General features: G+C 40.1%; 1 protein-coding gene across 10 annotated transcripts in view; it reads right to left on the reverse strand.

Moving 5' to 3' along the window:
• BBX (BBX high mobility group box domain containing) overlaps positions 1-13475 on the reverse strand; it is a 144283-nt gene that overhangs the window by 68915 nt on the left and 61893 nt on the right. For all 10 annotated transcript variants that reach the window (XM_033053609.2, XM_033053607.2, XM_033053606.2 and 7 more), the window contains one exon: positions 1343-1513. In XM_033053609.2, the coding sequence (XP_032909500.1) occupies positions 1343-1504 (162 nt within the window). In that variant the 5' untranslated portion in view covers positions 1505-1513. Of the gene's footprint in view, positions 1-1342; positions 1514-13475 lie in introns of those variants that run through there.

Consider the following 13475-nt stretch of genomic DNA (forward strand, 5'->3'; position numbering starts at 1 on the left):
GGGTGTAAGCTCATTATCCGCATTTCGCACAAAGACTGAGACCGTGTGCGCCGCGTGGGAGTGAGGGAGAGGCACAGGGATGCACACAGCTGTCTCCAAAGGCCATCCATTCCATCCATCCACCTGATGGTCTGAGGTTCAGTCAATGCTCTGCAAGGCTCAACACTGACTTCCAAGAGGAACAATTTCTAAAGCTGAGGACCATTCTCTAGTGGCAGTCCTAAAAAGGGCTGGTGAGAAGAGATCCATCCTACTCCCCCCTCAACAATCTAGAAATCACCTTAGTGAAATGAGGCAAGCAGAGCTATCTCAGACCTTGATTATTCATGTCTGCAAGTAGAAAGCACACATGCAGGAACAGGTAACAGTTTGTTAGTTTGTCAGTTGTTTCCCATCTCCTGCTGGTCACTGCTTAGCCTGTGAGCAGCACAGCAGTGCAGTCATGCAGTCACCACAAAGCTGCCCAGCAGAGGCAACAGAGACAGAAAACCACCTCCTACCTAACTGCAACGCTGCTATTTTGTACCGTGTTGTGAAAGGATCTGTAAGGTTGACAGAAAGCGCTGTCAAAGAATCAGGCTCCTGAGTATCTTTGTCAAGGTCACCCTCTCTAATCAAGTGGCTCAAGGCAATCTCCTCAGCACTGACCTTTCCATTCCTGCCTGAGCAAGGCACCAAGGAGATATAGATATGAATGCCATCCACATGATGGAATCATCACATCTGCATAAACAATTCCCAGTTCCTGTTACAGAGAATGAGTCTAACTGTAAAAGCGTGAGGTGCCACACAGCATGAAAAAAGGGTAAGGTCAGTGTCATTGAACAATACCAAAATACCAAGTGTCAAACCAGAGACAGATTACTTCAGCTGTGCTTTCTGGAGGAAAAGTTGAATTTCATGTGCAAAGATAGTAAAAAGCGTAGATAGCTTTCTCCTTCTCTTACCCTTTTAATCTTTGCAGTTTTAATCTTCAAAAAAGAAGAATTAAAACTTTAGTTTGATATGCCCTTCAGAGCCACTAGAAGCAGGTATCAAGTGCAACCCAACCTCATGTCTGAAATAAGCAATTAAAAAATAAGCACATCAAAACCACAATATTAAAACAAAGCAGATAGAACTATTGCAATCTAAAAAAATTTGTCCACTATTTTAAAAACATGATTGACAATTCACTTTATTGTGTCACTAGCTGCCTTTACAGCCTTACAGGCACACATCACTTTTTATTGACTGTGTTTCTTCATGAAAGAGAACAAGACGACATAAAATAAAAAACACAGCTAGGGAGAATCTGATCCACCATTAACCATCTATGGTCAAAGCATCCAATTAAGTCTACCTTATCAATGTCTTCCTCTTCTTCTTCCTCTTCTTCCTCTTCAGAGAAGTCAAGGAGTTTTTTGGCAAGCAGGGGATGCCACTGAAGACACTTCCTTTTTGGTCGCTTCCCAGTTCCTTCACCTTCTGTTGAGTGATCCTTATTCCTACTACTGCCTTTCATTACTGTGACCTGTCATGCAAAAATATTGATAAATTCACAACAAACCCTTAGGCATAAATGACCATCAAACCAGTGACAAATATATAAGGTACCAATGCCAGACTCTCAGAAATTTCTGGCAAGATATTAGATAGAGATTTATTCCAATTATCAACATAAGCATAGATGTACTTTATGCAATCTTAACACTTCCACATAATGCCTGGAATAACTACCAACACACAATTTAAGAGCAAGAAGTAAGGATATAAGCTAGTTCAGCTCTCAAATGTGCCCCTGTCTGAAGGATGGCAGACAAGTCCTTTACTAGCCAAGTAAGTGAGAGACTCCACAGCTCTCTCACACCTATATCCACTGCAGCTTTTCATATTTTCTGCTGCAAATGCCAATGCCAGGACACCCCTCTTTTCTCAAAGTGGAATATATCACCAGCCATTCATGTGTTAATCATGAACTTGTATACATTATATATATATACATACACACACACACCAATGTTGACACAGAGCCCCATGATATTATGAGTTAGGATTTGTCCAGTGCCATTAAAAGGTGCAGTAGGTAAATCTGAGTCCCTAAGAGAAGTAAATTTTAATACACACAAATTTGAAGCAAACAATCAGAGATAGTTATGCTGACATTTCCAAAGTACTGCACAGGAAATAAAAACCATGCGCTGAGCCAAGTGCATGCAGAAGACAAATCATATTTAGTTGTGTGTGTCTCCTTATCCAAAAAATACCTCAGAACTTTACCTCTTTGTAATAATACATGCTTAACACATCCAAGGTATCAGTTTAAAGGTTGACTTAAGAAGTGCTACCCAACTAAGGGACAAATGAATATATAAATATATATGAACAAATAAAGCCAGCACATCACATCCAAGTACTGAAGCACACAGCAAGCAAGTGCTGCTGGCACACAGTCTGCTCCCTTGAAGCCTTCTGTTAACATAGTATTATATCAGTGGCAATCCTGACAGGAGCATGGCTAACTTTCCAAGAAAACAACACAAACATCACAACAAACTGAACTTAAGAGTGGTTGGCCAGCTACATCTTTATAAAGCAAATAAATTTGATGAAGTCTCACAGAAGTTTCTCACTAGCAGGATAAAGCAGTTGCACTAAGTCCTGGTCCCATAGGCAAAGCCAGCTGTGTTGCTGACTCTCAGAAAAAGGGCAAAGAAAGAGTCAAACCTTGTAACTGCAAGGCCACAGTGCATTTTAGGATGCTGCTTTCTGGAAGATGCCTGGTGCAGCACTAATGTCTCAGCCTACAGTGGCACAGGAGAAAGCTGCCGCACTTGTACTTGAGTGTGGTGCAACTTAGACTAGCTGCCTGAGCCACTGTGCCACCTCTGGGGCAAATTCCCTGCAGAACCCTCCAGCACAGCTCCAGCCAGGCTCCTACATTTAGTGAGCGCTATTTCTGGTTTTGGATGATCTGTTCCAGGTGTTTCTTGTTGGTTATTGTTAGTTAATCCACTGGCACTTTGGCAATGTGCCCCTGTTAGCACCACAAACGTGCAAAAGCAGCTGCTGCCCCTGCAAACCTCAATAGTGCGGAAAGCTGAAGTACACCGCTTGCTGGAGGAACAACTAAAGGAGGTTCACAAATTTTAACCTACATTTTAAAGTGGCTTTTCCTGGATGTATATTGGAGATTGTTAGACCCTGCACACCTGTCAGCAGTACCTGCCCCCCTACCAATTAACCCTGTAACTTTGTAGTAACTTTGTCCCATTAAGTAACATACTTTGTTATCCACATAATGTCACTTCCATCTGGAAAACACTTGCCTTAGCACCTGCTCCTCTGTTCATTTTCTGTAACCAGCCCCTGTAGGTTACAGGGAATTTTACACAGTACATAACCATGCACCATTTCACCTAAATTTTTGTACGTGACTTGCAAAACAGATCCAAATACACAAACTACTTTGGCTTAAAAAAAAAAAATTAAGGTATAGAAAATTAAACTACAATCCAGTATCAAGAAATGTATGTTTGAAATTGTTTTTATCCCACTATGACCTCTGCCATGTGCCACACTGCCCTGTGCTCTCCACCTGCCTCTCTTCCTAAAGTGCTGAACCACCATTTGCTTTTGTTTGGGGTATTTTCAGACACAAATCAACAGAGCTTAGTAAATATTCAAGCAGGAACTTCATCTCCTGTGGGCAGCAGAGATTCATTCAGAGAGCGCTAAATGATACGGATCTGCCTATTACTGCAGTCAATAAAGCATATGGCCTATTTCTGAGCAGGATTAATATGCTACAAGTGCAACAGGGAGAGCTACTCCAGTCCTCACCACTCACTCACGTATATGAGCTAATCTATATGGCTTCTGTCTACAATCAGTCCTAAGTACAATGAGTACTACTAGTAGCCTTCTACCTTGTTAGTATGAAACTAAATCAACATTTGAGAAGTGCTCCATGATCCTCCTTCACAAAGCTCAGCTGAAGTCTCAGGGCTATTTCAACAACAGCACCGCCTTTAGAGCTGGCACCTCTCTGCCTACTGCCCTTAAAAGGATGAGCTAAGGAAGACTTCACAGAATTTAGATGTATTTTACATGTGTTCTTCATCACCCCTGAGGCCCTGCCTATGCTCTATGCTGATTCTGGCAAGGCAGCACAAAGCCAGCACCAGTCACCTTGCAAATCCCAAAGGGGCTCTCAGTACCTTACACCTCTTCACCACAGCTGAGCTCATAAATAATTTTTGTTTTCCATGCATGAAGGCTAAGTATTAAACATTCACCACTAAAATAATCAAAGCTCATCACACATTATTGTGAAAATAAAAATATACGCTTAGCTTCAGGAATTCAAGGGATGTTCATTAGGTTGGTTTATTAAATTGTGAACCATTCTACAACACAGAGTAAGTCAGATCCTGGCTGTCATACAAGCACCATTTAACACAGAAGAACACAGTCACTCTTTGCTTCTGCTTCGGAGAGAATCTCTGCAATGGTTAACAATAAAAACCCTCCTGATTTTGACCCCACTGATGGAAGGACTGAGGCCACAGACAGACTTCAAACCATGTTACATCATGGCCTGGAAGTCCATCACTTCTTAAGTAAGTCAAGCTATGCACTCTACCTTCTGTGCCTGCTCGTCTTTCCTCTAAAATAGGGGGTAATTCATAATACAAACACATACAATTATTTCCTTCCCCCTAAGGGTGACTAATATCCTATTTTTATGTACTTTTGTGTTTCCAATTCCTCTTTCCCCATTTTTATTTATTCATATTATTTATATTATTCTGTAAGTTTTGACCTACATTTCAGAGACTTTTTTTGGTGTGCGCTTTTTGCTGATGTGTCAAACATGCGACTGGCATAGTGAAAAATGTTCTAATTCTTTATTATATCACATGTGACTTTTCCTGTTAAAAATGGATGCCAACATTGTGTAGTAAACTTGTTTTCCTTTGGATTCCTTCATCTTTTATTCAACTACACCCCTACTTCATGAGTATTTGTGTCCTAATTGTTGATACATTCACATACATAATCATGTGAATAAAAAAATCCAGGCAAATGCAAAATGCAGCTAACATGGACATGGACATTTTCCTTTTGGCAAGATGCAGCAGAATGCGTGTATGATTATGATTAAACAACAGTGGAAGCTTTACTGGCATTATTTACTTCTTGAATGGCAAAACATCAATGGAATCCAGTTACCTGACTCTTAAGATTCTATTTATTTATCTGATTTTTTTTACCCTTGACACATAGTCAATAGCATGTTAGCTGCTTGTTTTAAATGAGAGATTGGAAACTGGCAGATGGAAGCAACCAAAAATGCTACCTGTTTCTGTTTCAGGGATTCTCAAGCACTGGCAATCATCTCTACCAGCATGCTTTTAGAGAAAGAGCTGTTCTTGGACCCTACAAGAACTGACGCACACATTTAAGCTTGGCAATTGAAAAGTGCCATAGAAAGTCACAGAACAAGCCATGTGCAATCTTTGAGAGATTTGGGCTTAAAAGTAGAGATGACACACAACACCTGAAGTGCAAAGTTTGTAATAACTGGAATTTATGAATCAGAACACACAAAGTAATTTCTTCAACAGGTATCAGTAAAAATATCATGTATCTTTTAAGACAGATGGAATGGCTTTTAGAAGTTTGCAAATGTAAAAATTATTAAAACCAGACAACAAGATTTTACAAGTCACTTCTCAGCTTAAGGATGACAAAAATGAAGTGACAGACACTAGAGAGAAAATAGGAATATTTCAACAAGATAAGGTATGGACAGCTTTCCTTAAAATAAGACACATATACTTTATAATGTCACTCGAGGATACCTGTCAAGGCTGACATTCATGATCCATTGACAGCAAGATGCCTCCAGGGTGACATTCTACATCTACTTTTAGTGCATATACAGATCAAACATTACAGAAATATTCCATCAGTACAAAAAATATAAGAATCTTCTTGTGTGTGCTGCCTGTCCTTCTGGTCATAGAAACATTAATCCAAGAACCACAGTCTTCTTGGATGTCTTATAAATATGTATAGCTAATACAGCTTCAGAAGAGAAAAAATTCCTTAAGAAAAGAGGTGGATGGAAGGAAAGCAGGGAAGAAGATGTTGTTAAGCTTTTTACTGCCTATGTTTCTATTTCAAATACATAGCTGTTTACAATTCTTCATTTTTTAAGTGTCCATTAACAATAAGCATTTAATTACATTTGGTTATGCTAAGTTTTGTTTTTCTGCTACCTTCCTCTGTTATTTATAAAACCTTATACACAGAGGTGACCAACTTCAGCAGTACTGATTTTGGAACTATCTCATCCCCGTGTTGATCTGCCACTGCGAATGCTGCTTGTGCTAAATAAGCTACACTCAAACTACATCCACAAACATCAAAGTCCTTATAAAGGTCTTCAAAAGTAGCCAAGTGCTCTAAGGCACATGTTGTAATACATGTTAGAAAGAAATGCAATACCTGCAAAAGCAGAACCCCACAGACATGGGTTGTGACTATGGTGTACTCCCTGTTGGAAGATTCTCCACAGAACAACATCTGAGCTTCAGCAACTCCCATTTCCATGAGGACAATGGAAATTAATTTCAGATTTTCTGTTACCTTAAAAATACCCCCACATTTCCTGGAGCCCAGCTGTGCCCTTGGTTGACTCAATGAAGATTACTGGTACAAAGGAGCAAAGGCAGAGTTTCAAGTGAATTTTCCACACTTTATGCTCTGTTTTATACTATCTAAGTTCTTTACTGCGTGATAAAAACAAATGCTAATAAGAAAACAGAGAACTGACTATGACACTAATAGCTTGTTGTTTTGGGGACTACTGAATCAGTGACTTGAGCTGTTTCAATGAAGAAGTGGGAGACTGGGAAATGAGTTCATGTTCTCAGCAGTCTAGTGAGCTGTAGAGGTATTTGGATTTTCACATGAAAGCAAAAGCAGATTCCTGGCTGTAAAATACACCTTCACAAATACAAAAAGTGTTGTTTTTTTAAAAATAAGTTTCTTTTACCTCTGGAATAAATGAACCAGAATATTTCTATAATGTATGACAAAAACTAGTTGGCACTAATTGCTGACCAGTCAGTGAATATACTCTTTATTGCTTCACAGCAGAAAGCCATTAATGAGCTTTCTAATTTTCAGAGATGTGATGGTTTAATGGGGGACATGCTGAGACTCAATGGGGTCCTGTTTGCCAGTGGAGGTTTGGGAGAGACTGTCACCACATGAAACACTTAGCAACACAGCTACAAGTGTTAGTTAATTTTTAATGACACACTCTTCCATCTTCAGATATTATTTTAAACTGCTCCTTATTCTCAAACTCAGATACCAGTTGCTTCCTTTCTTTGTTCTCTAATACATAAAATTAAACCCCAAGATCATAGAAAAATGTCAACAGCCCCTTTTTTAAAAATTTTGGTTTTTTTAAAAATATCCCTTTCATACCTGCCAAAGAGGAAGAAAAGCAACATATAACACAAGTCAGTAGAGTTTAAACTTCAACTCTACTCCTTCTCTTTTCATTCAGACATGCAAAATGAGAAATATTTTCTTTGGCATTTTTTAATGCAATGCAATGCAATCAAGCTTTGTCTAGTATGAAAAACACTTTACATTGAATGACTGTACTCACTGCAGCACCTTTTGCCTCTGTGAAGTGGCTCACTGGTGCACATGAAGGGAAGAAACTGATGGAAGAGGCTGCCTTGCAGAAAAAAGTCTGGGGCTGCAAGTCACTAACGTCCTTACTCAAACAGAAGCATGTGAACAGGAATGTAGAGTCACATAGGTAAAAGCAGTTTTCTGAAGACTCAGGTCTTAATCATAACAAGACTTTTAGTAGTCTTGAATTTAAGTTACAGTAGGACATTTGCTATTGTAGGACTCATTTTAGACTTCAGCAGCTGCAGAGGCAGAAACCCAGTAAGTCACAGCTACAGCTATATTTACTTCACCAAACAAGACTTCAGTGACACACTCTGCTAGCCAAAATTTCTGGGTCATAAAGTGCAGAAGACAAGCATTTGTTAGGGTGACATCTACCTTTCTAGACACCAGGTGCTAGCCACCCCGCATGCCAAAAGATCACCAGCAGGTCTGCCCACAACCTTTTGCATCTGCTGCAAAAATGCACCTGGATTATCAGCTGAGCAACTTCCTCAGCCTGGAGCTCCTGGAGAACAGGCAGGGAGTTCTCTCACTGCACACTCTGTGCAGTGCTAACACGAAGGAATCACACACTGGGGAGCAAGGCAAGGCCTCCTGTAGGTGAGGTCACTTACCCAGCAGAGGGACACACTGGGACACCTGCACTACCTGGCTCTGCTCCTAAGTGAAGGAGATGTAATCCACAGAGCCTGGAAATCCTGGCAATCCTTTTCCTCCAAAGCAGCATTTCTTTTTGTTTCTACATTTGCTGCCACAACAGCAAAAGACCTGGGAAGGTGAGCAGAATAAATGCCTGAAATTCAAAACACAGAGGCAGCAGAGCCCAACCTTTTGCAATACCTCCTCCCAGGGAGGGGAGATAACAACCGCTTCAAAGCCCTCTACTGACACCAGAGTAATTTATCAGCAGAGCACTTTTCCTCCAGAAACACAGAATAGACTGTAAAATGCAACCACCTCTCAGAGAGGAGATGAGTGTTTGTCTGCAGAGCATCACAGACCATAGCAACAGTACAATCCAAAAAACCACTGACTTTCAGCAAGTTAGAGCTGAGAGAGCCACCATGAAAAATTTGCTTTGTGCTCCTGCGTGAGTGGGACTACCTAAGTCTTCATGGGGAGCAGCTTTTCTAGAAAGACAGCTGTAACTTCTGCATTTCCCATTATTTCCATGTTGCAAAATAAAAATTTTCTGTGATTTGTCAACTGGTTCACCAGGAGTTCTTGCTCCCTAGCTTTTACAAGACACTAAATGCTTAATCTCAGCATAAAGAGATTTAGAGCCAGTGCGCTCAGGGGCAAGATGGCCACAGAAAAAAACGTATTGAATTTCAGTGCATGGACATTCTCATCAGATCATTCCCACAAGGGCAACAGCTTCCTCACAGAAGGGCCTATAAGGTAAGGAATCAAAGTCAAATTGGAATTTCATGTGAACAAGAATGATGGCCTGGAGTTCCGCTCACAGCTTTCAGAGGATGAGAACCTAGTAAAGAAAGGAAAAAAGTTTAAAAGTACATGTTCTAGACTTGCCACTCCCAAAGCTCCGTTTTTATCTATGATTAACAGGCATATAAATTGCTGTAGGGTGCAGTCATGGCAGAAACACAGCCAAGTGCTTTTGTGCAGTGCAGAGCTGCACAAAGAGGAGACGTTCCTGCAGCAGACATGGCAGGGGGAGTACAGCTGAATGGTAAAATTGTTCAACTCTCCTTTTCACCTCTTGTTGATTGTGTCCCAGTGTCTTCTGCAAAACCAGGACAGTGCAGCTGTGTCCATCACTACTGTAACCCATTCTAAGCTTTACCATGTGCGTAACAGAGCTTTCATAATAAAATTCACTCATAATTACCACCAGTGTCAGGGGAACCATATACAGCTGTATGAGCAAATGAAAGAATTACTCCCTTAATACATATTTAATAGGCCATAAAATATCCCTGCACAACCCCATATTATACTTTGTCTACTTCTGCTCTCTTCAATTCAAGTGCAATAGGCTAAGGCAGTTGTCTAAACATTCCCTTGTACAGCTACTACCCTCTACTCCGATGGAAGAAGAATCAAACTAATGGTTACAGAAAGTATTTACCCAGCTTTATGCATCTTCAATATAAAGCCTATAAATCATGCTAACGTAACTCTTATGCATCTCAGAAACGACCATAAAGAGGCTACACAAGAATTTCAAATAAAAGGGGCTTGTGCCATGTTCATGAACACAAATACCTCGAGACTGACTTGATAATGAATTCCAGGCTACTAAAATATTTTCTTCAGAATTAAATTGTCACAATCACCTTTCATCCTCTTCCCCCACCAAGAGGGGCAAGTGTGTAAAGCCAAAAATGAGAAGTGAACCCTTCTGAGTCGGTTTCCTGTGTGAACCCCTCCCTACGAAACTGTTTAATTTCCAAGCTATGGTCCATATTAAAGCAGCAACACTTTTGCCAAAATACGTGGTATCTCATATTAGGCATAACTAAGTAAACAGAGAAAGAGTTGAATTTTGCTAAAACAAATGGCTACAAGCTCTTCTCACAAACAACAAGAAGAAATAGGTTAGATTGGATATAAGGAAAAACTTCCCCACCGAAAGGGTTGTCAAGCATTGAACAGGCTGCTCAGGGATCTAGTTAAGTCACTGTCTCAGGAGGTCTTTTAAAAGGTATGTAGATGTGGCATTTAGGGACATGGCTGAGTGATGAATGATCCTCAAGGTTTTTTTCCTACCTAAACAATTATGTAATTCCATTAAAAGTAAGTGGAAACCAAACTAATTTCCACACATTTATCAGTTATATTTTTGTTTATCATTTTGCTAAAGGTAGCATTTTAAGACTCAGGAATGCGCTTTTAACTTAGACTGGATTCCTTAATGCAGTATTTTAGTCTGATCACAGAAAGACATACTAAAGCTAAAGGAATTTTAATTCTGGTTTTGGATATCACTGTCTCTCAGAACTATGCAGATCCACATAAAAACCTTTTGGCTCTATGAACATTTGTAATTATTTCAAAAGCAGATGTATTCTCTTAATACACAATTTTCAAGTGCCATCTAGTGGTTATTTTCTTTTTTATTTCAATTTGGAAATTAAAAATAAACTTTTCCTTATCTTTAATTTTTTAAAAAAGTTTGTTATTTCTATCACTTCCTGTTATTTTATGACATGACTCCACACAATGAAATGGCAAACACATGTTTGAATTAAGCCTAAGTTTGAGCATTCTGATGAACTGGATTTGGGCCAGAAAACAGCTGATTTCAGAACTGAAGAATTGAAAGAAAAAGGGAAAACCCCCCCCAACCTTAACCATCTTATCCATGGAAACAAGGCACAAATGTCAGTTCATTACATAGACCTTTTTCAGTACAACTTAATGACTTCTTATCATGAGAAAATTCTGACTTGTTAGAAGTCTGTAAATAACTAGGGTGTCAAATAAACAGACAAGAAAATCACAGAGAAAAAAGGATGTTCTAAGTATTCCTAACAGTGAATAAAGCCAAAAATCCAGTGTTATATCAAAACGTTTCTATTTTACACTCAACCCCACCTGTGATATTACACAGGCTCAAAATTTAAAATACTCAGCAGAATCTGGCCACTTAACGTATTACTCTCATAATGGGAAAAATTACTGTATGTCTTCTGTGTCCCATCTAAAATATCCTCTTATTCTCCAAGTGTAAGGAACTGAGCTCACCAGATACCCCAGAAAATGGTTAAATGTGCACATGCACTAGTGTGCCCAAGATAGCATCAAACCTGCAATGTGTACCATGTGCAGAGCATGTCAAATCCTGAATTAGTATGTATGGAAAGACATATTATGTGCTTCCATTCCACCTGGAAATTTATGGAAGACTGTGTCATGCAGCCAACCAATCAAGGAAAGTATCTGGGCTTTTTGACAATGAACCTCTTAGAGCCTGAAAGTAAGATGGTTCTATTTCTGTAATACACTTTTGCAGAGCTACAGCAACATACAAATAATTCTGTGCCCACCAATGGCTATAGAAGAAGTTATTAGAACTCAGAGTCTGAGACGGAGCCAAAGTTAAATTACACCATTACCAAATATCATCTTTGTTATCATTCTACTGAAAGACTTGTTGGCTGTGTCAGAAACAGATTCTCTGGGAAGAAAAATAAAAATGCATAGATCTTATTAATTCTGTCTTGAATTCAAAGCACTTTAATAAAAGGTGGGAACACTGCTATCTTCCTAACTTTTGCAGTTTGGAAAGAGTCTAACAGAGATGAAAAATCTTAGACAAAAGGTCAGAAACAAATTCATGGCCGAACTGGGAAGAGAGCTTTTAACTTTGATCCCAGTCCCTGCTCCCTTCTGCTGTCTCTCCCTTCCAGGAAATGAAGAAACTGAAAAGAAAACTTTCTTATTCAGCAATCTTTTTGTGTTCCATGGGTAATCACCGAGACATTACACACGCCCAGCAAGGGCACACTTTGGATGCAGCTCCAGGCCGGCATCCCTGGAGCTCAGAGGATGCAGTGGGAGCAACAGGCAGTTCATCCCCCTGGCAGGGCCATGTTGCTGCCCCCGCACCAATGTGCTGGTTTGGCACTAAAGACAACCCAAGGATTTTTTTCTGTGCCCAACCAGTACAACCCCATAGCCCCTGCTCAGCCCTTGGGGAGCAGCACAGCCTCGCTAAGCCAGCACAGCCATCCCCCCACGGCACCGACAGCAAGGAGCTCGCTGGCCAACCCCATCTGCTCGTGTGACCCAGCACTCCAATGCACAGCCCTGGGAGCACCTCACTCGAGATCTGAGCCCTGTGTCCCACTCCTTGTGCATACAACCCCTTACACACACCACTGAACCTGCCTGATCCAGGCTGACATCCTCAGTGTGATAACCCACCCGCAGGTGCTGGAAAACTCATGGTACAGTGCAATTGAATAAGCAACGCAAAGAACTGGAGGTGCAGGAAATCACAAAACTGCCTCTGAATACAAGAACAGGGCACACATACGCAGTGCATGAAAGAGTAAAAAAAAAAAAATTACATAACACACTGATAAAATTAAAGGAATAAACAATGTTACTTAAAAAGCCCTCAGAAGGTAGAATCGTACCTAATTCCATGTATAACCTCAATAAAGCAGCCTCAGCTATTTAGCACATTAAACTCCCCTTTAAACACCTATCAAAATAATTTTAAGTTCCATAGTTCCATTTATCCTGTTGCCTAAATTGTTGTACTTGGCTAATTCAGGTAATCCATTAAAAAGGCATGGAAATTTTGGCCTGCACTGTTTTAAGTTCTTTCTAGGATGAGAGCATTTTGTGTATTCCCTCAGGTGTGTCCCCTCTAAGAACCCATGCATTAAAATGCTATCAGACAAGCTAGCAAAGCAGCTCCCCCAGGATGCTACACAACACCACTAAGTCTACTGCTCTTTTTTTCAGAAGAAATGTGAGCTAAAATTCTGCATGGAGATTTACAGTACTTCACTTGATGGAAAAGATGTAAAGATCAAACCTACTTTAAAAAAATGTTTTACTTTCATACCCCAATTTTTAAAATTGCTTTAATTGAGAGTTACACACAGTACGAGCTAGAAAGCCCTGTACAACGGCAAACAATGTGTGTGTAACTGAGTAGGCCATATTTCATTGATGGCAATTCACTATAGCATTGTGGCCACATAGCTCTGTGGATGTTGAGTATGAATAATTTCAAATTCCTGGAAGAAAACAAGCTACCAAGAAAATGTGCTTTTTGCCAGGGAGGC

This window comes from Catharus ustulatus, chromosome 2 (assembly GCF_009819885.2).
Source record: "Catharus ustulatus isolate bCatUst1 chromosome 2, bCatUst1.pri.v2, whole genome shotgun sequence".
Taxonomy (NCBI): Eukaryota; Metazoa; Chordata; class Aves; order Passeriformes; family Turdidae; genus Catharus; species Catharus ustulatus.